Source organism: Pan paniscus, chromosome 10, assembly GCF_029289425.2.
Source record: "Pan paniscus chromosome 10, NHGRI_mPanPan1-v2.0_pri, whole genome shotgun sequence".
Classification (NCBI taxonomy): domain Eukaryota; kingdom Metazoa; phylum Chordata; class Mammalia; order Primates; family Hominidae; genus Pan; species Pan paniscus.
The window spans coordinates 68,405,086-68,432,412 of NC_073259.2; the positions used below are offsets into that span (position 1 = coordinate 68,405,086).

Here is a 27,327-nt window from a genome sequence, read left to right on the forward strand (position 1 = left end):
AGCCAGCAGCGGCAACCTGCTCAGGTCCCCTTCCATGCTCTGGAAGCTTTGTCCTTTCATTCTTCAAAATAAGCCCTGCTACCTCTCACTCTTTGGGTCCGTGCCATCTTCAAGAGCTGTAACACTCACCGTGAAGGTCCGCAGCTCCATTCTTGAAGTCAGCAAGACCATGATCCCACCAGCAGGAACCAACTCCAGACACAGAGTGGTGAGTGAAAGATGGGGAAGAGATGATGGCAGGATACCTTGCCTTTCTAAATCTATGTCCTACTTTTAGGCAGAGAGCTTTCCTGTATCTGCTTCTTCTTAACTGCCTTCAACTCAACAATTCTTCATATTTTGGGGTAGCATGATCTGGTCTCCCACATGATTAAATATAAGTAACAATAATAATATTTGGAAGAATTTAAGAATAACAAAGAACTCAATACATTCATGCATCACTTAATGACAGGAACACATTCAGAGAAATGTGATATTAGGCAATTTCATCATTGTGTGAACATCATAGAGTGTACTTACACAAACCTAGATGATATAGCCTACTATACACCTAGAATGTATGGTGTAATCTATTGCTCCTAGGCTACAAACATGTACAGCATGTTACCATACTAAATACACTGGGCAACTGTAATACAATAGTAACTATTTGTGCATCTAAACATATTTGCCATGTTTGTTTGTCCCTACCAAAACTCATGTTGAAATGTGATCTCCAATGTGGTGGTGTTGGGGGGTAGGGCCTAGTGAGAGGTGTCTGGGTTATCGGAGTGGATCCCTCATGAATGCTGTGATGCCTTCTTCTGAAATACCTCCTGAAGGACCTGCCTGAGGCTTTTTCTTGAGGTGTCACTCTTTTCAGAAATATTCCATGGTGGTTTGCTTGGTTTCTTTTTTCATTTTAGATTTTCATGAGTAATGCACTGCACTGTGACATTTATGACATTTATACAATGTCACTAGGTGATAGGAAAATTTCTTCTCTATTATAATCTAATGAGACCACCATCTTATATACAGCCCATCGTTCACCAAAACATCATTATTCAGTCCATGACTATACTAAACAATTATGGGTACAGGAAGGAAAGAGTAAAAACATAGTAAATTCTGTATAAAGCTGGTGCTTTAGGGAAGGAAGAGAAAGTGAAATATGACAAAGAAGTCAAGAGTTAGCTCTATTTGTAACTTTTTCCTCTAAACATAATAGATCTGGAGCACATATCTCACAATAAAATCATCTGTTAAATCTTGACACCGTCTATAAGATCATTTTTGTGTTTGTTCAATTTAATTACAAATATTCTAATTAAAATATGTGATATAGAAACTTCCAAAATCAAATGGGGAAGAAATTTTCCATATTTCAAAGGAAATCATATGTTTTAAAAACACAAAACTGCTAAATGCTAATGGGAAGAGCAGTAACATTTTAAAACATACTTTTTTTTTTCAAAAAGAAAACCTTAAAAAATCTGTAACAATGTCTGAGTGAACTATTTCTTGTATTTCAGAAGAATGGACATCCTTAGTGTAAAAGTAACCACAGTGGAACTAATTAAGAAATTTGCCATCATAACTATAGCTTTTAGTTGTTATGCATTACTACACAGTAGGAACTGTCCTTCATTTAATTATTTAACCTCCCTTTAAAGCAACCACAAAAATAACAAAGACATATAGATGATAAGCCAACAAAGGAGACATAAAATGATACCATTAAAATATCCAATTTAAAAGGAAGCAAAAAAATATGAGGGAATAATGAACACAAGGAACAGACAGAAAACAAAGAATGAGGAGATACATTTAAAATGAAAAAATGTCAATAATCACATTAAATTTAAAGGGTTTTAAAAACACAATTAAGGCTGGGTGTGGTGGCTCTTGCCTGTAATCCCAGCACTTTGGGAGGCTGAGGCGGGCGGATTACCTGAGGTCAGGAGTTTGAGACCAGCCCGGCCAACATGGTGAAACCCTGTCTCTACTAAAAATACAAAAATTAGCCAGGCATGGGGGCACACACCTATAGTCCCAGCTACTCAAGAGGCTGAGGCAGGAGAACTGCTTGAGCCCAAGAGACAGACGTTGCAGTGAGTCGAGATCATGCCACTGCACTCCAGCCTGGCTGACAGAGCCAGACTCTGTCTCAAAAAAACAAACAAACAAACAAATAAAAAACACACACACACAATTAAAAGCTACTGATTGTTGGACTGGATAAAAAAAAAGATGCAATAATATGCTTCCTACAAGAAAACCCATTTTAAACATAAACCAATAAATTAAAAATACAAGAATAGGGGATAATACATCATACTAACAATAATCAAAATAAATGTGGAGAACTTATATTAATATCATACAGAGTAGATTTCATAGGAAATAATATTACTAGAGAAAGAGATGAGCACTTCATAGGAATAAAGGGACAAATATATAAAGAAGACAATAATCCTAAATGTGAATACACTAAATATAAGTGTGTCAAAACTACTCAAAAAATAATCAGAGCAGCAAGGAGAACTAGTCATATCCAAAAGTACGGTCAGAGATTTCAACACTTGCCTCTCAATGACTAGCAGAACAAGTAGACAGGAAATTAGTAACAATACACAAGACTTGACAAGACACCAAAAAATTTGACCTAAATGATATTTATACAAAATTCCACCAACACCAGAATGTACAACCTTTTCAAGTAGACAAGGGATGCTTACAAAGACAGACTATAGTCTAGGCCATAAAACAAACCTCAAAATGTATTCAAACCACATAAGTATGTTATCTATCAAAACCAGAATGAGATTAGAAATATAAAAAAAAGAAATACATCTGAAAAACACCGACATATTTAGAAACTAAATAAAAACTCTTCTAAATAACCTAGTGGTTAAAAAAAATCAAAAGATAAATTTAAAAGTATTTTGAATTGAAAATGAAAACATGACCTTTGAAAATGTGAAAAATGCACCTAAAGTAGTACTTAGAAGGACACATATATCATTAAATATCTACATTTTAGAAGAAAAGCCTCAATGCAAGACCTAAGCCCCTATTTTAAGACACTAGAATAAATGCAAATTGAAAGCCAATTAAGTTACGTAAATTAAATAATAAAGGTTTCAGAAGAAATCAGTGACATAGAAACTTAAAAATCAATGAAACCAAACGCTGGTATTTGAGAAGGTTAAGAAAAAAGAATTGATAAATCTCTAACAAACTAATCAGCAAAAAGAAAGAAAACATAGATTACAATTATCTAGACTAAGACAAGAGATAATCACCAAAGTTTATAGATATTTTAAAAGGATAAGGGAATATATGAGAAACATGCACACACTTATACTTAACACAAAGATAAACAGGTATATACATTTGTTCAACAAAATTCAACATTTTTTCCTGGAATAAAAACTAGGAATAGAAAGAAAAATACTCAGCTTAATAAAGGGGCTTTGACAAAAACAGGTACAGCTAAAATAATGGAAAAATTAATGCTTTCTTCTTATGATCAAGCAAAAGGCAAAAATATTTGCTTCTCATCTTTCTATTTAAACATTGTATTAGAAGTTTGGCAAGTGCAATAAGAAAAAGAAATAAAAGGTATCAAGATTTAAAAGGAAGATGCAACAGCATCCTTTTATACTTAGAAAACATATCTATGTAGAAAATTCTATAAACCCTACAAAAAATGCTGCTAAAACTAACAATTTTAGAAAATTACAGAATATAAGATTAAAGTCAGGCATGGTGACTCACCCCTGTAATCCCAGCACTTTGGGAGGCAGAGGTGGGTGGATCACTTGAGGTCAGGAGTTCGAGAGCGGCCTGGCCAACATGGTGAAACCCTGTCTCTGATAAAAATACAAAAATTAGCCAGGCATTGTGGTGCACACCTGTAATCCCAGATACTTGGGAAGCTGAGGCAAGAGAATTGCATGAACCCAGGAGGCAGAGGTTGCAGTGAGCCGAGATCATGCCACTGCACTCCAGCCTGGGATACAGAGCAAGACTCTGCCTCAAAAAAATAAAAAAAATAAATAAATAAACCATCAAAAAGTGAGCAAAGTATATGGACAGACACTTCTCAAAAGAAGACATTTATGTGGGCAACAAATATATGAAACAAAGCTCATCATCCCTGGTCATTAGAGAAATGCAAATCAAAACCACAATGAGATACCATCTCAACGCCAGTCAGAATGGCTATTATTAAAAAGTCAGACGCATGCACAAGTATGTTTATTGCAGCACTATTTACAATAGCAAAGACTTGGAACAAACCCAAATGTCCATCATTGATAGACTGGATAAAGAAAATGTGACACATATATACTATGGAATACTATGCAGCCGTAAAAACAAATGAGTTCATGTCCTTTGCAGGGACATGGATGAAGCTGGAAGCCATCATTCTCAGCAAACTAACACAGGAACAGAAAACCAAACACCACATGTTCTCACCCATAAGTGGGAGTTGAACAATGAGAACACATGGACACTGGGAGGGAAACGTCACACACCAGGGCCTATTGGGGGTTGGGGGACAAGGGGAAGTAGAGCATTAGGACAAATACCTAATGCATGTGAGGCTTAAAACTTAGATGACGGGTTGATAGGTACAGCAAACCACCATGGCACATGTATACCAATGCAACAAACCTGCATGTTCTGCACATGTATCCCAGAACTTAAAGTAAAATAAAATATATATATATATGTATATGGTTAAGATCAATTGTATCCTTATGTCCTAGCAGCAAGCATGAGATAATTGAAATTGAAAACTAAAAACTATAAAAGTTAAACTAACATTGAAAAATATGAACTAGTCAGAGATAAATCTGGCAAAAGATGTAGTAAACCTGAATATTGAAAACTTAGAACACTGCTGAGGGAAATTAAGGAAGACCTAAATAAATGGAGCAATGTACCTGGTTCATAGGTACAAAGACTCAATATTGTGAAAATGTCAATTCTCCCTAAATTGATTCAACTCAACCAAAATCAACATACCAACAGGCCTTGTTGTAGAAATTGCTCGGTGGATTATAAAAGTTACATGGAAATGGAAAGAACCTAAAATATCCAAAACAACTTTGTAAAATAAAAACAATACTGGATTATAAAAGTTATGTGGAAATGCAAAGAACCTAAAATATCCAAAACAACTTTGCAAAATAAAAATAATGGAGGGCTTACAGTACTCGATTTCAAAACTGACTAAATATCCATGCTAAATAAAGCAGTATCATAATGGAGTAAAGTTTGACAAATAGATACATGAAAGAGAATAGAGAATCAAGTGATAGATCCACATATATATGGTCGATTGATTTTTGACAAACGTACTGTATTATTCCATTCTTGCATTGCTATAAAGAAATACCCGAGACTAGATAATGTATAAGAAAAGTGGTTTAATGGGCTCGCCGTTCTTCAGGCTGTACAGAAAACACAGAAGCATCTCCTTTTGGGGAGTAGGCCTCAGGAAGCTTCCAATCATGTTGAAAAGCAAAGGGGGAGCAAGCACATCACATGGTAAAAGCAGGAGCAAGACACGGGGTGGGAGGTGGCACACGTTTAAACAATCACTTCTTGGGAGAACTTACTGTCATAAGGATAGAACCAAGGGGATGGTACTAAATCATTCATGAGAAAACTGCCTCCATGATTCAATGACTTCCCACCAGGCCCCAACTCCAACACTGGGAATTTAAATTCAACATGAGATTTGTGTGGGCACAAAGATCCAAACCATGTCATGTACAAAAGAAATCCACTGGTAAAAGAATAGGCTTTTCAGCAAATAAGACTGGAAGAGTTGGGTATTGATATGCAAAAAAAAAATAGTTAAAATCTGATACCATATATAAAAATCAACTCAAAATGAATGATTCATAAACTTAAACTATGAATTAAAACTATAAAACTTTAATAGAACATAGGAAAAACCTCTTTTGATATTGAGTTAGGCAATGGTTTCTTGGATAAGACACCCAAATTATAACCACAGAAGAAAAATTGATGAGTTGGATTTCATATAACCTTAAAACTTCTGCTCTTAGAAACATATCAGGAAAATAAAAAGACAAGCCACAGACTGTGATAAAAACAATTGCAAATCACATACTGATGAAGGGTTTATATCTAGAATATATCAAGAACTCTCATAACTCAATCATAAGAAAACAACAAATGAGCAAAATTGTGAAAACACATTTTACATATACTTTACCATACAACCTAGCTAGGTATTTGATCATACGACCTAGCTAGGTCTCTACTGCTAATAACTTATCCAAGAAAAATAAAAGCATGAGTCCATACAAAGACTTGTACACTAATAACGACTTTCTCAAAAATTGAGGGATTTTTTTTTTTTATTGGAAGAACAGGCTCGCAAGAAATGTTAAAAGTAGAGATTTCCACCATGAAGAATAGCTAATGGATGCTGGGCTTAATACCTAGGTGATGGGTTGATCTGTGCAGCAAACCATCACCATGCACACGCTTACCTATGTAACAAACCTGCACATGCTGCACATGTACCCTGGAACTTAAAAATTGAGGAAAAAATAATGTCACCTGGGCTGAGCTAGCTGGCTGATGGGAATCACCTGGAATGAGCTAATTACCTGATTGGATTCACCATTCGTAAGGGGGATGCATAGGGTAGTTACTGCTGACATACTCTTATTTTGCAGATTTTTTTTACAAAACATACTACTGAATGGACATTACATAGACATTATAACTATATGTGCTTGCATATGTTTATTTATCTACATATCTCATATCTGTTATCTAAATATATAGGACAAAAAGTATTCAAAAAATCCAAAATTTGCTTATAGCATCACAATCTGCCTTCAAGTGACAAACCTTGGCTTTTCTACCACTACCAAAGAAGTCACTTTTCCAGCCAACAAAACCAAAATACAGAACTTTATTCTGATGTCACATGTTGAAAAATAGAAGCCCTGAAAGGGATGGATGCTTTGAAGAGAATTATTCAGCATTTTCAAATTTCAGTGAGTACCTTTAAGCTGAGGCTAATTTATGTATCATCTTGTGTTCACCAGAATAAAAAGAAACATTTTTGATCTGGCCAAAGAAAAAGTAGAGCTTTAGAGAAAAGAAAAGTTATATAGGTCGGACGCTTGAAACTACATAAACATGGAAAAAGCATCTGAGAAGAAATAAGTGAATTAAAACTTTTTCTTTTTCTTAATTGATGCAACATATAATGGTTTCTTTAAAATAACAATAGCAACAATATATATGAGTATGTATACTTCTGTGTAAGTAAAATGAATGACATCAATGATATAAGCACCAGGATAAAAAAAACTTGGAATACTTTAGTATTGTAAGGTACTCACAGTACCTGTGAAATGGCATAACATCATTTGAAAATGAATATGGGTTACTAGTAAATGTGTAGTGTGAACTTTAGGGCAACCACTTAAAAAGTAAGAAAAAAATTATAACTAACAGGCTAAGACAGGAGGGAAAATTAAATCATAAAATTTTCAATTTGAACCAGAAAAGGCAGAAAAAGTATGAAAGACAAAAATAGAAACCAAAAAAAAGAGCAACAAATAGAAAAGAATAACAAATACGGTGGAAATGAATCCAACTCTATCAATAATCATTGTAAATGTCAATGGTCTATTGTAAATGTCAATGGTCTAAAAACATCAATTAAAAGACAGAAATATAATGGAGCAAAAAACAAGACCCTCCAGTATGCTGTCTATGAGAAATCCACTTTGAATATAAAGACACATTTATATTAAAAGTAAGTGGATAAAGACAGAGGTATTATGGTAACACTGATGAAAAGAAACACATGTAGCTATATTAATTTCAGAAGACTTCAGAGCAAAGAAAGTTATTAAGGATAAAGAAGGGCATTATATAATAATAAAAGTGTTGATTCTCCAAGAAAACATGGCAATACTTAGTATGTATGTCCCTAATAACAGAGCAGCAAAATACATGAGGCAAACACTTACAAAACTGCAAGGAAAAATAAAATAATTCATTATTAAAGTTGGAGACTTCAATTGCCCCCACTTCTCAGAAATAGATCTAGCAGGCAAAAAATCAGAAAGGATGTAGTTGAACTCAACAACACCAAGATCAACTCAATATAAAGGAAGTCTATATACTGCAACCAGCAATAACAGAATATGCATTCTTCTCAAACTCACATGTAACATTTTCTAACATAGACCAAATTCGGGACCATAAAACAAAACTCAAGAAATTTAAAAGAGTAGAAATCACAAAATGTGGTCTGCTTTCAGACCACGGTGGAATTAAACTAGAAAATCAATAATAGGAGAATAGCTAGAAAATCCAACAATATTTACAGATTAAATAACACATTACTAAACAACAAGAAAAATCTCAAAAGATATTGAAAATATTTTTAATAAAACACAACTTATCAAAATTTATAGAGACACCGAAAGAGGTGCTTAGAGGAAAATTTAAAATATTGAATTCATGTATTAGAAGAGAAGAAAGATCTAAAATTAACAATCTAAGTTTCCACCTTTGGAAATAAGTAAACAAGAGTAAATTAAATCTAAAATAACATAAAAATACTAAAAATAAGAGAAGCAGAAATCAATGAAATTAAAAACAAGAAATGGAAAAATCAATAAAACCAAAAGCTGGTTGTTTGAAAAGATCAGTAAAAACTGATAAGGCTCTAGCAGACTAGCCAAGAAAAAAGAAGAAATGAACACAAATTACTAATGTCAGAAATGAAATAAGGGATATCACTACAGATCCCATGAACATTAAAAGAAAGATAAAAGAATACTATGGACAACTGTATGCCTACAAATTTGATAACTTCCATTAAATGGACCAAGTCTTTAAAAGATTATTTGCTGAAACACACAAGAAGAAACAGACAATCTGAGTAGGCCTATATCTATTAAATACATTAAATCAATAATTAATAACTGCTACAGTTGGAATGTTTGTGTCTCCAAATTCATATGTTGAAATCCTAGCCACCAAGTTCATGGTATTAGGAGGGGGGGCATTTGGGAAGTATTAAGTCATGAAAGTTAGGTGATTAGTACCCTTATTAAAGAGAACCCAGAGATATGGGGTCATGGTAGAAGGGATAAGACCCCAGAGACATCCCTTATCCCTTCTGCCACATGAAATTAGAGTAAAAAGACAGCCATCTAGAAAGCAGGCCCTCAACAGACACCAAATCTGCACGTACCTTGATCTTGGACTTCTTAGTCTCTAGAACTGTAAGAAGTAAATTTCTATTGTTTACAAGCCACCAGTTTATAGTATTTTGTTACAGCACCCCAAAGAGGCTAAGACAACAACCTTCCAAACAGAAAGCACCTGACCCAGATAAGTTTGCTGGTGAATTCCAACAAAACATCTAATTAAATAATTATAACGATACTGTACAATCTCTTCCAGAAGATAGAAACAGAGAGAATACTTCCTGATTCATTCCATAAAGCCAGCATTACCCTAATGTCAAAACCAGACAAATACATCACAGGAAAAGAAAACTATAGATCAATAATCATAAACATTTTGTGAGACACCAAAAATCCTTAATATTAACAAATTGAATCCAGCAGCATAGCAAAAGAATCATACATGACAACGATGTGGCATTTATGCCAAGGTATGCAAATCTGGTTCAACTTTTAAAAATCATTTAATGTAACCCACCATATCAACAAGCTAAAGAAAAATAGCATAATCATATCAATAAAATGGTCAAAGCACTTTACAAAAATCCAATACACGTTCATGATTAAAAACTCTCAGCAAACTAGGAGTAGAAGAGAACTTCCTCAACTTGATAAAGAATAACAATAAAAATTCTACAGCCAAGATCATATTTAATGGTGAAAAACTAGAAGCTTTTCCAATAAAATCAGGAATAAGGCAAGTATTCCCCTTCTCACAACTACTTTTCAACACTGCACTGAAATCCTAGCTAATGCAGTAATACAAAAAAAGGAAATAAAAGGTATATGGATTGAGAAGAAAGAAATAATTTTTTTTTTTGCAGATGACATGATTGTCTGTGTAGAAAATCCAAGGAGTAGACAAAAAAAAAAAAAAATTCCTGGAACTAATAAGTGATTACAGCAAACTTGTAGAATACAAGGATAATATACAAAAAAAGTCAAATACTTTCTTATATATCACAGTGAACAAGTGGAAGATGAAATTTAAAACACATTAACATTTAGCATCCTTCTAATTGAAACATTTAGCTTTAAATCTAACAAATTATGTACAAGATCTATAAGAGGAAAACTACAAAACTCTGATGAAAGAAATCAAAGAACTATTCAAAAATAAAGACAGTCAACGTTCATAGATAAGAAAACTCAATATTGTCAAAGTGTCAGCAATATCTAGCGATATTTCTGGTTATCACAACTGAGCGTGTGCCATGGCATCTAGGGGTAGACGTGACGGATGCTGTTAAGTATCATGTAACGCACAGGGGAATCCCCCACAACACAAAAAAATTCAACCCCTAATGTCAATAATGCCAATGCTGAGAAATACTAGATCAATGGAACAAAATTCAGAGTCCAGAAATCTGCATTTCATATAGTTGTAAGACTTTCTCCAAAGGTATGGGGGTAATCGATAGTCTTTTCTATAAATGGTGTTGGAATAGACTGGCAGAGAGAAGAACGTTGACTGTCTCATCACACTGTATCTCCAAATTACCTCAAAAATTAATCATAATTAAGAATCACAAACTTAACCTAGGAAAACATATAAAACTTCTTTTGATACAAGAAAAAATCTTTGTGACATATGGTTAGGCAAAGATTTCTTACATACAACATTAAAAACACAATCTATAATAGAAAACATGATTGATATAGTTTGGCTCTGTGTCCTCACCAAATCTCATCTTGAATTGTAATAATCCCTGTGTGTCAAAGGCAGGACCAGGTGGAGATAACTGAATCATGGGGGCAATTTCCCCCATGCTGTTCTCCTGATAGTGAGTTCTCACCAGATCTGATGGTTTTATAAGGGGCTTCCCTCTTCCCTCAGCACTTATTCTCTTTCCTGTTGCCCTGTGAAGCAGCTCCTCTGCCATGATTTTAAGTTTCCTGAGGCCTCCTGATATGGTTTGACTGTGTCCCCACCCAAATCTTATCTTGAATTGTAGTTCCCATAATCCCCACATGTCGTGGGAGGTACCTTATGGGAGGTAATTTAATCGTGGGGGCAGTTATCCTTATACTGTTGTTGTGATAGGGAGTTCTCATTAGAACTGATGGTTTTATAAGGGGCTTTTCCCACTTTTTCTTGGCACTTCTCCTTGTTGCTGTCATGTGAGGAAGGACATGTTTGTTTCCCCTTCCACCATGATTGTTAGTTTCCTGAGGCCTCCGCAATCGTGCTGAACTGTGAGTCAATTAAACCTCTTTCCTTTATAAATTACCCAGTCTTGGGTATGTCTGTATTAGCAGCATGAAACGAACTAATATTGTAAATTGGTACCACAGAGAGTGGGTACTGCTGTAAAGATACCCAAAAATGTGGAAGTGACTTTGGAACTGAGTAACAGGCAGAGATTGGAACCATCTGGAGAGCTCAGAAGAAGATAGGAAAATGTGGGAAAGTTTGGAACTTCCTAAAGGCTTAGAGGACTCAGGAGCCAGGAAGATGTGGGAAAGTTTGGAACTTCTGAGAGACTTACTTAACGGCTTTGACCAAAATGCTGATAGTGATATGGACAATAAGTCCAGGCTAAGGTGGTCTCAGATGGAGATGATGAACTTGTTGGGAACTGGAGCAAAGGTCACTCTTGCTATGCAAAGAGACTGGCGGCATTTTGTCCCTGCCCTAGAGATTTGTGGAACTTTGAATTTGAGAGAGATGATTTAGCATATCTAGTGGAAGAAATTTCTAAGCAGCAAAGCATTCAAGTGGTGACTTGGGTGCTGTTAAAAGCATTCAGTTTTATATATTCACAAAGATATGGTTTGGAATTGAAACTTATGTTTAAAAGGGAAGTAGAGCATAAAAGTTGGGAAAATTTGCGGTCTGACAATGTGACAGAAAAGAAAAACCCATTTTCTAAGGAGAAATTCAAGCCTGCAGCAGAAATTTGCATAAGTAACAAGGAGCCAAATGTTACTTGCCAAGACAATGGGGAAAATATCTCCAGGGCATGTCAGAGGTCTTCACAGCAGTCCCTCTCATCACACACCTGGAGGCCTAGGGGGAAAAAATAGTTTCCTGGGCCAGGCCTGGGGTGGGGGTGGGGGTGGGGGTGTGGAAAGACCTCAGGACATGGTGCCCTGCATCCCAGCTGCTTCAGCTCCAGCCATGACTAAAAGGGGCCAACGTACAGCTCATGCTATTGCTTCAGAAGGTGCAAGCCCCAAGCCTTGGCATGTGGTATTGAGCATGCAGGTGCACAGAAATCAAGAATCGAGGTTTGGGAACTTCCACCTAGATTTCAGAGGATGTATGGAAATGCCTGGATGTCCAGGCAGAGAAGTTTGCTGCAGGGGTAGACCCACAATGGAGAACCTCTGCTAGGGCAGTGAGGAAGGAAACTGTGGGGTCAGAGCCCCCACACACAGTCCCCTCTGAGGTACTGCCTAGTAGAACTGTGAGAAGAGGGCTACCATCCTCCAGGCCCCAAAATGGTAGTTCCACCAACAGCTTACACTGTGCGCCTGGAAAAGCCACACTCAATGCCTGCCCATGAAAGCAGCCAGGAGGAGGCCTGTACCCTGCAAAGCCATAGGAGTAGAGCTTCCCAAGGCCTTTGGAGCCCACCTCTTGCATCAGTGTGAGCTGGATGTGAGACATGGAGTCAAAGATCATTATGGAATTTTAAGGTTTAATGACTGCCCTATTGGATTTCTGGCTTGCATGGGGCCTGTAGCCCCTTTATTTTTGCCAATTTCTCCCATTTGGAATAAGTGCATCTATCCAATGTCTGTATCTCCATTGTATCTAGGAAGTAACTAACTTGCTTTTGATTCTACAGGCTCATAGGCGGAAGGGATCTGCCTTGTCTCAAATGAGGCTTTGGACTTGGACTCTTGAGTTAATGCTGGAATGAGTTATGACTTTGCAGGACTGTTAGAAGGGCATGATTGGGTTTTGAAATGTGAAGTCAAGAGATTTGGGAGTGGTCAGGGTGAAATGATATGGTTTGGCTGTGTCTCTACCCAAATCTCATCTTGAATTGTGGTTCCCATAATCCCCAAGTGTTGCAGGAGAAACCCAGTGGGAGGAAATCATGGTGGCAGTTACCCTCATGCTGTTCTCATGATAGTTGAGTTCTCACAAGATCTGATGGTTTTAAAGGGGCTTTTCCCCCTTTGCTCAGTATTTCTCCTTGCTGCTGTCATGTGAAGAAGGACATGTTTGCTTCCCCTTCTGCCATGATTGTAAGTTTCCTGAAATGTGAGTCAATTAAACCTCTTTCATTTATAAATTACCCAGACTCAGGAATGTCTTTATTAGCAGGGTGAAAACAGACTAATAAACCTCCCCAGCCATGCAGAACTGTCAGTTAAATCTCTTTTCTTTATAAATTACCCAATCTTGGGTATTTCTTCATAGTAGTGTGAGAGCCGACTAATACAATGATAAATTTGAAATAAAAATTTAAAAGCTTTGTCTAATGATACCATCCAAAAAGTGAAAAGGAAGACAGAAACTATGAAAAAATATTTGTAGTGCACATATCTGTCGAAGGATTTGTATCTGGAATTTATGAAAAACTCATGAATATTTACGAAAGTAGACAACATAATAAAATGAGCAAAAAGATTTGAATATACACTTTACAAAGAAAATGTACAAATAAAAAGCACATGAGAAGATGTTAACCTTCAACAGCCAAATAAGTGCAATGAGATGAAATACCACACCCCATTCCCCCAAAGCTGGCTAAAGTGAAAAAGATGGACAATACCAAGTGCTGAGAGAGCAGATCAAAGAGAATTCTCATACATTGATAGTGAGAATGTCAAATATAGTAAAACTTTGGAAAAAATTTTGGCAGTTGGTTTTAAAGTTAAACATATACTTACCATATGACACAGCAATTCCTTACCTAAATATTTACAAACAAAAATAAAAACATATATATCCCCACACAGTTTATATGCAAACATTTAAAGCAGCCCCAAATTTAAGCAATCTAAATATTTAATAAGTGAATGAATAAACAAAATGCTATGTTTCCATACAATAGAATACTACTTAGCAATCAAAGGGTATAAATTATTAATACATGTGACTATATGGATGAATCTCAAAAAAAATCTAGACACACAAGAAGCACCTAGAAATACAAGAATAGATACCATATAATTCATTCTATATGAAATAACAGAAAAAATGAAACAAATCAATAGACAGACTATAGATTAGTGGGTTGTCAGGATCCAGAGTTTATAGAAGGAAGATAATTATAAAGGATAAGAGAACTTCTTGTGTTGATAGAAATGTTCTATATCTTGATTGTTGATGATAGATATATGAGTGTATATATTTCTATAGAATGAGTACATTTAATTTTATGTAGAGCTCACTCCAAAAAGTTGATAGATTTGGGGAATACAGAATAAATATATAACCTAGCTCTCATGGAATTTATATTCTAGCACTCAATTCAAGAAAGTACTTGTAACTCTAAGGGAATAAACAGGAATATGTTTAAAATGTGTGTGGGTTGCTATCGGTTATTTTTGACAAGGCATTATGGGCAAAAGCCAGGCTTGGTTTTCTTTTTTAATAAAAGGTTAAGGGCAACATAATAATACAGATAGTGTCCCTATCTTATGTGTATTGGTAGCACTTTATATATATCTGTTAATAGCACTTAAGGAATTATAAATAGCATATTGTACTTATCCTTTATAGGAATTTGGATTTTATAAGTAGTGATGGAAAGGAACTCAAATAAAATTCATAAATGCTATAATCAAAGATACAAATAGTATTCAAAATTATATTTACATCTATACACATGTATACCCCACTGCATACACACATAGGCCCCTCAAAATATTTGCTTACCTAAGACAGGTTAGTCTCCACTCATTGCTTCCTTCTTCTTAGGACTCCACTCCATCAATTTTTTTTTTTTTAATCTTTCTAGACTGGGGCTCTCGCCCATACATTTAAATGAGCTCTACTTCTAGGCCGAAATACAAGGGAAACCAACAAATAAAAATGTTTCCACTTCATAGGTCCCTCTACCTACAGTGTTGTCTCTTACTTTTATCATCTAAGCTCCTCAAAGACTTGTCATCTGTTTCTTTACTTTCACCTTTCATTTACTTCTCATCCTGTAATCTACTTTGTTCTTCCACCACTCTGTTGAAACTACTTTTGTTAGTGATACTTTCTTGTTGCCATATGAAATGGTCATTTATGTGTCCTTATCTTGTTTATTCTGCAAACTTTGAAAATGTTAGCAACTCTCTCTTTGCAAAATGCTCTGTATTTCTGGGTTTCCTACTATCTTTCTTTCCAGAGAGTTTCCTTCATGAGCTGTCTTAGCCTATCCCTTACATATTAAGGTCTCTCAAAGTTGAATTATTTTCTCATTCTATATATTCTCTGATCTCATCCATAGATACACTTTCAATGACCATCTATATACCTAGGACTATATACTTACATGACTTTCAAATTCATCTATTATCAGCTTTCTCGTAAGTTCTCCACCCTGGATTCAACTGTCTGACAGCTCTGGGATCTTGCACAGGCAATATAAACTCAACATATCCAAAACTAAAAATTTTCAACCCAAACCATGCTTCATGTCTTAAGTTGCCTATTTCAGTGAATTGCCAAAACCAAAAATTTGGACCCCATACAGAAAAATATATTCTATTACATAAAAACATACTTATATATATAAAATATATGTGTTTGTGTCACAAACACACACACACATGCCCACCCACACACACACACACACAATCTCCTTTATCAATGAGCATCTACTGCTGCTCTTGTATTCCCACAAAGTCTCCGGTTTCTCTTCCCTTAATATCACTCAAAACCATCAAAATCTCTCTATTCTTACCCACACACTTTAGTTTGGGCTACCAACATTCTCATTTGGGTAGCTAAAATAGCTGTTTAACTATTTTACATGCTACTAATATTCCCTCCGATCAATTCAATTTTTATACTTTAGCCACAGTAGTATTTCTAAAATGCAAATCTGAACAAATGTCACTTCTCTAGATAATCCCTTTTAATAGCACCCAATGTTCTTTCAGACAATGTGGCAGGTAAGGTCCTTTATGATCCTTCCTATGAAATATAGTCATTTTTCATTTAGCACCCTCATACGGTCTTACCCTTAACACTTATATTTTCTCAAATGGAAGATTTTTAATATGCAATTCCATCTGCCTCTTTCATGCTAATCTCTCAGTTCTGATCTCACTTAGATGCCTTAACTTTGAGAGAACTCATCATTAGTCCTATAAGTCTTCCTTCACCTAATACTATGGAACTTTATGCCCTTGAATGTAGTTTTGTATTACTATTTATTCCATCCTAACTTACATGATTTTAAAATTATATCATCTGTTCTACTGCTTACTAGAAGAACTATGTCTCACTCCCTCTCTCACTGTTACGTTCCTATAACCAAGCCGAGTGCCATGTCATACAAAAGTCCCTCATTAAATAAAGAGGAGAGAGGGACTGTGATACACTAAGAAATACACTGGTCTTTGTACAGTGTCATAAAGCACAGCACTTCTATGTATTCAGCAACCCAGAAGCTTTCTGAACCCCTTCATTTAGGAGTTTCATTATATAGGTGTAACTTATTAAGCCATTGGATGCTGGAGGGATGAGGCTGAAAGTTTCAACCCTTTATTCATGCCTCGGTTTTTCTGATGATAGCCCCCATGCTGATCTCGAAGCTACCACAGATACTCTTATCACCCTGAAAATTCCAAGATTTTAAGATCTCTGTACCAGGCTCCTTCCTTCCCCATAACTTGTCCTATGTATTTCTTCCATCTGTCCATTCCTGAGTTGTATCCTTTATGACAAACCAAGAAACGTTAAGTAAAATGTCTCCCCGAGTTCTGTGAGCCATTCTAGCAAATTATCAAACTGGAAGGGGAGACCAGTTGTGGAAACTCATAACACTGTAGTCAAGTCAGAGGAAAGTGTGGGTACCCTGGGGACCTAATACTTGCAACTGGCATCTGAAGTGAGGTCAGTCTTCTGGGACTGAGCTGTTAAACTTGTGAAGTCGAACGTTAACTTTGATGAGTTAGTGTCAGAATGGAATTGAATTGTAGAACACCGATTTGGTGTCCAGGCAGTTGGAGAACTGGTTGTTGATGCAGAAAACTCCCACACATCTGGTGTCAAAAGTGTAAGTTGAAACAGTACAGAGGAAGAAAAGGTTGGTCTAGTATTCATATACAATAGTGACACCAAAGTAAATTTTGTAAAAAGTAAAGGTTCTTTGACAAGACAACATATGAAATACCAGTAACAAACTTTTCTTCTAAAGACTAGAAGTTAGAAAACCTGAATCCCAGCCCTGGTTCTGATACTAGCTATACAAACAGTCTTAGCTAAGAATTACAAAGATAATGCAGCCAATAAACACCCAGAATATGTCAAGCTCTAATCTAAGCACTATTGCAAATCTGATGTCATATAATACATATAATAGTACTATGAGGTAGTAATTACTTGTGTATCTCATCCATAGAGGAAAAAAATGAGGCACAGAGAGATTAAGAGACTTGCCCTAAGTGACAAAGCCAGGGATCAATTCATATAGTCTGACTCTAGAGTGCATGCTTCTAATTACTCTGCTTTAGAATTAACTGAAATTCTTAATCTGAAAAAGGGAGGGAGAGAGAGAGAGAGAGAGCAAGAAACAGAAAAGGTTGAACCAAATGATTCCTAAGGAACCATCCAGCTATTAGATTTGCACTTTTCTCAAAGACATTTCTGTTGTTGTTAAACTGAAGGTACTAATTTCATTTCAAATGGCATCTTAAGAAATATAATTTGAAAAACAAATGTGGAGTCACCATTTCTATATGTTACATGATGTTATTAATACATACTAATCAAATCTCCCTTTAATCTTTGTTTTTTTTTGTTTTTTTTTTTTTTGAGACAGACTCTCTGTTGCCCAGGCTGGAGTGCAGTGGCATGATCTCGGGTCACTGCAAGCTCCGCCTCCCAGGTTCACGCCATTCTCCTGCCTTAGCCTCCGGAGTAGCTGAGACTACAGGTGCCCGCCACCACACCCAGCTAATTTTTTGTATTTTTAGTAGAGACGGGGTTTCACCCTGTTAGCCAGGATGGTCTCAATCTTCTGACCTTGTAATCGGCCCGCCGTGGCCTCCCAAAGTGCTGGGATTACAGGCGTGAGCCACTGCAACAACTAATCTTTGCTTTTTAAGTAGCACTTAAAAAGCATCATACTGAACCGCTTATAATCCTATAAACGTCCTGCGGTGTTCTTCACCAAGTATATCCAATCAACAAACAGGGGATATCTTTCCATTTCGTTACGTCATTTTAAATTTCTTTCAGCAATGTTTTGTAGCTTGTAGAATACAAGTTTCTTATCACCTTGGTTAAACGTAGATACTACTGTAAATGAAACTGCTTTCTTAACTTCCTTTCCAATTTGTCATTTCTGGTGTGTAGAAACACACTGATTTTCATGTGTTAATCTTTTAATCTGTAACTTGGGTGAATCCTTTTAATAACTCCATAATAGGCCACTTTTGAGAAGGCATTATAAGAAAAAGACAAGCTCAACACTGAATTCATAGAAAAAAGAAAATTCTCAAGCATCAAATCACAGGAAATAGAAAAGTACAGAAATCTGAAGACTTGCATGCACAACCACTTAAGAAACAACTGAGAAGGCTTTCAGCAACAAATACCAACTACATTTGGCCTTGCAGCAAGTAGTAAACTAAGTATGTTAGCCACACTCACTATTAAAAACTCAATAAAGTGCCTCCAAGCAGAGATAAAATAAAGCTATGGCTGTTTTAGGCTATACGGTTTAGGGAAAAGAGACAAGATTTCTTCCACCCTGGTTTGATAAAATGAATATATCTCTGCAATAAAATAGGAGAGACAGACAGACAAATATGAGGTTCAAAGCATATAAACATATTAAATTTAGAAAGCGGTTCTCTAACTTTACAAAGGCAGGCTAGTAAAAAAAAAAAAATTTCAAAAAGAAAAAAAATACAAAGTAGTTCTCTAAAACAACTGTGGATATGGCCTTAACAGAGCTGACTACTATAAAGGACAAGATACCAAAGGAATCATTACCCTTAACTGTAACTATTTGCTACCTAAAACGACCCCTGGGCTCCCAATATTTTGTAGACAGGAAGCAGGTTCAGAAATGGTATAATCTTCAAAATCCATTTGAAATATAGTAAACAAAGATACTGAAAAATAAAAAACCTACAAGACCCCAAAGAGCAAAGACTAGGAACGCTGTCAAAAAAAAACTCTGAAAAGATAATCATGGGAAACGAAAGAGCAATCCCTACTCGTGGGCAGAGGCTCTTATTTAATCTATCCAGTGAGATTTTAAAGTTGTTACATACTAATGATAGCTGTGTGTCTCTAATTTTTCACCTTTCCTATTGAAAATGTTTACAGTAAATACCCTACCTTTGTCTCACCACTGTATACTAGGCATGTTGGGAATAAACAATTTAGATTTTAGTTCTACTTCTTCAGGTCAAAAGGGACCACATCTGGACCTGATAATGGAGAGAATACAGCACACTATTCCCCTCCTATTTTCCCAGAGTTCCTGGACTTTTGAGCTTGAGGCCATGGCTGAATGGAACTTTTAGATTTTCTCCCAAGAGGACAAGATAGGTTAATTTGCCTGTGAGATAGAGACTTTGACTATTTGGTGAACAAAAGAAAAGAATGTGGTATATTTGTGCTATTCACTAAGTATTTCCAGTTCTCTCCCTTCTAAGTTCATAGTAGGCTCTCACTCTCTGGCCCCATTGTGATTGGGTGGAACCATGTGGATATAAATTGAAATCGAATGTGTCATTTCCAGGCCAGAGTATTTAATTACAGATACAAATCTAACACGGCTCTCTTTCACTTAGAAATTGTATCAGGTAATGTTCCACGTCGGAATTACAATATCAGTAGAGTTCCCAGGGTGAGGACAACATGAGACAGGGCCCCAAGACAGACCTCAATGAGTATGTAGCATGAGTAAAATATAAACTTTTGCTATTTGAAGCCAGAGAGTTTAGGGCACAACCAAGTCCATTCCGGCTAATATATGCCTCATGCTGTTTCTATCCATTCATAAAGTTTTATATTTCATATCTCTGGCAGCCTGGTATTTCACTACCTAAAACAGTATAATTGTATTTGTGTATTTCTCTGTGTATTTCCACTTCCAAGCCACTTATTAAAATGACATTGAAAAATACTTAATAGAACTGACCCCAATCTTGAGAATAAGGTGGTATATTTATAATCTCCATTTAAATTCTACTCCTAATTTTATTTCTTAATTCTCAGTAAATTTTCTTCCAGTGATATAACACAGAGGCTCTATATGAAGTCAATTTAATTTTCACATTCCAAATTTTATATCTTTGAGAAATATTACTAGGAAATTCTTACATACATTATTTATGCTATGACATATCTATAAATCTTCAGCTGCTTTGTTTAATGTAAAGCAGCGAATAATTTAAGCTAAGATATTAAATCAAGAAAAGAAAAAAATTTGAATAGAAAAACTCAAATAGAAGCCAATGCCTGTACAGAATGAAAGGTAACATAAACATACATAGGTGCTTTAAAAATTCAAATGTTATTTATAAATCTTATCTCACTAAAAATCATTTACTCGCCATAATGCATTCATAGATATCTCTTTGCTTCTGTTATTTGGAGAATATATTCTAACCCATAAATTAACACAAGAATAATCATTAATGTGGGGGAGACCCACATATTTCAGGTCTTACGTTCTATTTTGAGTCTGTCATAAAATTCTCAATCTTTGAGTTTACATAAGCATATTTTTTCTCCAAAATACACCAAGTAAATGGAACAGAACTGAATAAACAGTTATAGAGCTCTCAGGGGAGAGAGTCAGGGGAAAAGTATAAATATATAATGGATGTGCACTTTTATTACCTGAGCATTTAGCAACTCCTCACACTTGTGTGCCTGTTTCTCAATTGCAGAAATGTACTGTTTTTCAATAGCTTCTACTTGTTGCTTAACTGAAGACTGCAGTAGTGCCTGAAAACAAGCAAAAAAGTCATTTGGATCACAGACAAAACTTGGGAATCTACTGTTGGCACGAGAATATTTTTGACAGTTGTACATACTGTAATACGATATTCTCCTAAATTACAAAATATGTATTTGTTAATACTGAAGCACATTTATATATAACATTACTTTCAGCTTTTGCTTTTACATTTTCCTATTGCCAAGATAACAATTTTTTGGCTCAGACGTTCCTTCCACACATCTTCTCCTTAAAAAGGCCAAGTCACAGAAGATGATAGAGAGGGTGAGTAGTTCTGTTAAACATAAATTTGGTTCAGTGAAGACCACACAGGATGAAGAGTGTATGAAAGCTGCTGAAAAAAAAAAAGAAAGAAAGAAAAAGAAAAAAGGAAAAAAAGGCCAGACATATTTCACTGACTGACAAAACTCCACATCCTCTCGGCACACTGTAATATCCCATGGGCCAAGCATGATCTTCAAGACCACAAGTCAAGTAAAAGCAGATGGAAACTTTGAGCAACTTCAAACATTAAAGAACTGCCCCCCAGGAAGTTCACGCTCCTAATGTGAAAAGGTATAAGTCAAAGTAGGTAAGTCAGAGTCTCAAGGCAGTACGCATAAAAAGTAATAAAACTTGGGAGGCTGAGCATACTTAATTGGATACTGTAAATGCTGGAACTCAAGTCAGATAAATATAAAGATATTACCACTGTTTCAAGGAAAACCAAATCAGCATTTGATGATGTTTCACCCACTCACTTCCTTATTAGAGATGCTTAGAATATTATCATCTTTTTTCTTTCTCTCTGTTTAGCTTTGTATGTTATATCAACAAGTTCTCAGTAATATCTTTCATGCTATTTATAAACTCAATCATTCTATAAGAACTCTAGCAAATATTCTATTTTTAGATGTCTGTTTAAATAATAAACTACTCATAACCAAAATAATAAGTTGAAACAGACACGTCTTATAGAAAACAGACCATTGGCATATTCACCAAGAAAAAAAAAATCAGCCAAATCTCTTAATCTCTGTTATGAATACAGATTTACTTGGTTGAAAACACCATGCATTAAGATGCTGGATAAATAGGCATGTATTTTTAAAAGCTGAGACAAAAATATTTTTAAAACTTCTAAATAAGTCTCAAATTTTCAAACAACTAACTTTCTTGTGCAAAAGTAAGATTCTCTGATGATGCTACTACTCCTACAATTCAGTATTCGTCACTATGAAGCTGAAAATTACTAGCACATTAGTAAAGGAAAATAAAGCTCTGAGTTTTATCAAAATATAAGGAAAATGCTTACTAGAATTGCTTTAGCCCTTGATTTACAGTGTCTTCCAAAGATTCCACAATGATTAATTTATGTAAGGCACAAAAGCTTAATCCTTTTAAAATGTGACTAGATGATATAAATCTAACTTACCTGTGTGGAAACATACCATTTGTTGGGATTTCAGAAAAGTTAAAAAATAATATAGTTATAAAAAATTCCCTTAGAAAAATCACAGCATCTTTTGTAAAGAGAAAAAAATGTCATTCTATTTGGGGACTTAGGATATTATAGAATCATTTTGCTTAACAGAAAGAACTGTGTTCACTTCCCTATTTGCCATGGTTCCAAATAATCCCACAATTTAAATATTCAATATTTAAATACTCAATATTCAACTGCAATTTTTAGTATATTATATCCTTTGGAGGACAGGTAAGTTAATAAAATAAAATAATATTCTCTCTCCATAATTAAGAAGTACAATTTGAATAAGGTAGTCTTCCTCTAGGGGTTGATTTGTACACTATATACTCATTCTCCTTGAAATGTCAAGGAGGATAATGAGTAAAATAAGAGCCAAAGATGTGATAAGGGAGCATAAAGGAAAGTTATGCAAGAGTAACTGGCCTCTTATATATTTCAAATGTCTCACTTTAGCCCCATTCAGTCATTTAAATCCATGGATCAACAAAAGGCCCACAAAGGTAGGTATATAAGGATTTTTTTTTTAAAGTCTTCCACATTGCGCCCAGTCTGAAGTTGAAGACAATCATTCCCTTGATCATCACACACTGTAGGTATATGCAGGATGGGTATCAGAGAAAGAAAGTTGCCCCAACCCTGGTGACCTGTTAGACTCACCACTATACACAAAGAACATTCAGTAGATAAGAATAGCTGTTCCTTGTCGATTCTGGATATCAGTCCTTTGAATCAGATGGTGAGGATTTTCTCCCACTCTGCGGGTTGTCTGTTTACTCTGCTGACTGTTCCTTTTGCCATGCAAAAGCTCCGTAGTTTAAGTCCCACCTATTTATCTTTGTTTTTATTGCATTTGCTTTTGGGTTCTTACTCATGAAATCCTTGCCTAAGCCAATGCCTAGAAGGGTTTCTTCAATGTTATCTTCCAGAATTTTTATAGTTTCAGGTCTTAGATTTAAGTCCTTGATCCATCTTCAGCTGATTTTTGTATAAGGTGAGAGATGAGGATTCAGTTTCAATCTCCTAGATGTGGCTTGCCAATTATCCCAGCACCATTTATTGAAAAGGGTGTCCTTTCCCCACTTATGTTTTTGTTTGCTTTCTCCAAAGGTGGTATTTTGATGGAAATTGGGTTGAATTTGTAGGCTGCTGTTGGCAGTATGGTCATTTTCACAATATTGATTCTACCCTTCCACGAGCATGGGATGTATTTCCATTTGTGTCATCTATGATTTCTTTCAGCAGTGTTTTGTAGTTTTCCTTGTAGAAGTCTTTTGACGCTTTGGTTAGGTATATTCCTAAGCATTTTATGTTTTTGGAGCTATTGTAAAAGGGGTTGAGTTCTTGATTTGATTCTCAGTTTGGTTGCTGTTGGCGTATCACAGAGCTACTGATTTGTGTACATTAACTTTGAATCCTGAAACTCTGCTGAATTAATTTATCAGTTCTAGGAGCTTTTTGGAGGAGTCTTTAGGGTTTACTAGGTATACAATCATATCATCAGCAAACAGCAACAGTTTGACTTTCTCTTTACCAATTTGGATGCCCTTTTTCTTTCTATTGTCTGATTGCTCTGGCTAGGACTTACAACAGCAAGAAAAAAATAAACAATCCCATCAAAAAGTAGGCTAAGGACATGAATAGACAATTCTCAAAAGAAGGTATACAAATGGCAACAAACATATGAAAAAAATGTTCAACATCACTAATGATCAGGGGAATGCAAATCAAACCACAATGCAATACCATCTTACTCCTGCAAGAATGGCCGTAATCAAAAAATAATAGATGCTGGAAGGGATGTGGTGAAAAGAGAACAGTTTTACACTGCTGGTGGGAATGTAAACTAGTACAACCACTATGGAAAACAGCGTGGAGATTCCTTAAAAAACTAAAAGTGGAAATACCATCTGATCCAGCAATACCACTACTGGGTATGTACCCAGAGGAAAAGAAGTCATTATACGAAAAAGATAACTTGAACACACGTTTATAGCAGAACAATTCACAATTGCAAAAATGTGGAACCAGCCCAAATGCCCATCCATCAACGAGTGGATAAAGAAACTGTGGTATAAATATATGATGGAATAGTACTCAGCCATAAAAAGGAATGAATTAATGGCATTCACAGAAACCTGGATGGGACTGAAGACTATTGTTCTAAGTGAAGAAACTCAGAAATGGAAAACCAAACATCACATGTTCTCATCTATAAGTGGGAGCTAAGCTATGAGGTTGCAAAGGCATAAGAATGACACAGTGGATTTTGGGGACTTGGGGGAAAGGGTAGGAAGGGGGTGAGGGATAAAAGTCTACAAATTGGGTTCAGTGCATACTGCTCAGATGATGGATGCACCAAAATCTCACATATCACCACGAAAGAACTTACTCTTGTAACCAAATACCACTTGTTCCCCCAAAAACCTATGGAACTAAAAAATTAAAAACAAAACTAATAGCTGGAGTACAGAAGCTGGAGTTAAGAGTGGAGCTAAATGATTAGGCAAGAAGGCAGGTGTCGGATATTAAAAGAACTTGTATAACAACAAGGAGTTTAAGCATTGGTCCTATGGCTCAACATTGTGTGATTACTAGTGCCACAGTCCAAGCAAATAAGGTAATTTCCAAAACTGTCCCTACTATTAGATTAAGCACTGTGGATATACAAATACACATTGATACTAGCCACATGCCTTTATAACTTGCTCTATTATTGTATAACTGAATATTTATCTTCCAGTTTAATATATCATAATACACAGAGATTCCTTTACGTTTCTCACATCTCATAATATAATCTTAACATTTGCTGATTGTCTTCTTCTGTAACTGTCTCTACAGATACCCAAGACAAAGAGGCTTCCTTGAGCTTCTACAACATTAAAAAAAGATATATGAAAGAATAATTTCATTTCTAATCTATTTTCAACTATTCTAAACACCCATAAAGCATTAAGACTCTCACAGTATATACAGATAGAAATGCCAAGATACATACCAACATATTCTATATAGAAAAGAATGCTATCAAGGGCAGAAAATGTTTTGTTGATTTTGAACATATTTACGTCTTAGCTACAGTTTTATCAGAGATTTGTAGTATTATCCAAGAGGATTTAATTCACTAAACTTGAGGAAAACTATCACACTTTAAGAATAATTTTTAGGCTGGGCAGAGTGGCTCACGCCTGTAATCCCAGTACTTTGGGAGGCCGAGGCGGGCGGATCACGATGTTGGCAGTTCGAGACCAGCCTGACCAACGTGATGAAACCCCATCTCTACTAAAAATACAAAAATTAGCGGGGCATCGTGGAGTGCACCTGTAATCCCAGCTACTCAGGAGGCTCAGGCAGGAGAATCGCTTGAACCCGGGAGGCAGAGGTTACAGTGAGCTGAGATCATGCCACTGCACTCCAGCCTGGGCGACAAGACCAAGACTCCGTCTCAGAAAAAAGAAAAAAGAATAATTTTTAAAGTGTTAAAAAATTTGTAGATCTCTTAATACGGGAACTATAACTTCATGAACAGCTTTTTACAGACTGCCTTGTACATAACCAGCCGATGTAATAGCTACTTGGTAAGTAACGATTCCTGTGTGAAAACTGATATTACATAAATATATACTATCAACAGTACCAATATTTACTGAAAAGTTCACTAAGCTACAAATTATAACTACCAAGACAAGTCACCAAAATTGTTACCAAGTCCATTTGGTACCGACCAGAGATCTCAATTTTTAAGTTATTATCTAAGACAAGAAATATTCATTCTTTTTACTCCACGGGCTCAATTGTGAGTAAATAGTGTGAAGGACTATAAATTCTGGGAAGGAAAAGTATATTATAAACTCATAGAAAACAAAGGTATTAAGTCAAAAATCATGCCACGACACCCCAACTGTTAATACACATGAGAATTAGATGTGTATTTCTTTAGTGGAACTGATTGCATGCTGGAATTTGAATGACATAAGTATAGCCAAAGTAGACTACTGCAACCCAGACTACAGTCCATTGTCCCAACAAATCCACAGATTTCTCCTCCCTTGAAATAGCCCCATTGTTTCAGATCTGATTCCAGCCTCATCAAATTAAATGATTGTCCAGATTTGCAGAGCAGATGTGTCTAAGGAATAAGGTCTTCAAAATATTAATATCGTCTTTGTACTGATTATGTGACCATAAAAGAATCCTACATAGCTAATTGTAAGCAACAATAATTAGATTATATTGAAAGTCACAAAATAATTTTATCTAACAACCCATTAAGTCATACTTTACAAATGGAGAACAATATAAAGATACAGTACAAGCAGGAAGCAAAACGTATAACAAATATAATCTCTCAACTAGAATTTAAGACCTAAGAGACTAGGAATCTGTGTTTACCTCACTGATATACCCAATGCACCTACAACAGTGCCTGACACATAGAAGATATATGACAAATACATTGAGTAACTAAACAAATTAATCATGATTTAGGCAAGCCTGA

General features: G+C 35.6%; 1 protein-coding gene across 7 annotated transcripts in view; it reads right to left on the bottom strand.

Moving 5' to 3' along the window:
• The window catches only part of CCDC91 (coiled-coil domain containing 91), a 388,370-nt gene that overhangs the window by 167,638 nt on the left and 193,405 nt on the right, over positions 1 to 27,327 (bottom strand). For 4 of the 7 annotated variants that reach the window (XM_055095798.2, XM_055095799.2, XM_008954274.6 and 1 more), the window contains one exon: positions 21,241 to 21,348. The exons of the other annotated variants lie outside the window; for them this stretch is intronic. In XM_055095798.2, the coding sequence (XP_054951773.1) occupies positions 21,241 to 21,348 (108 nt within the window). The remainder of the gene's footprint in view (positions 1 to 21,240; positions 21,349 to 27,327) is intronic. 7 annotated transcript variants of the gene reach the window in all.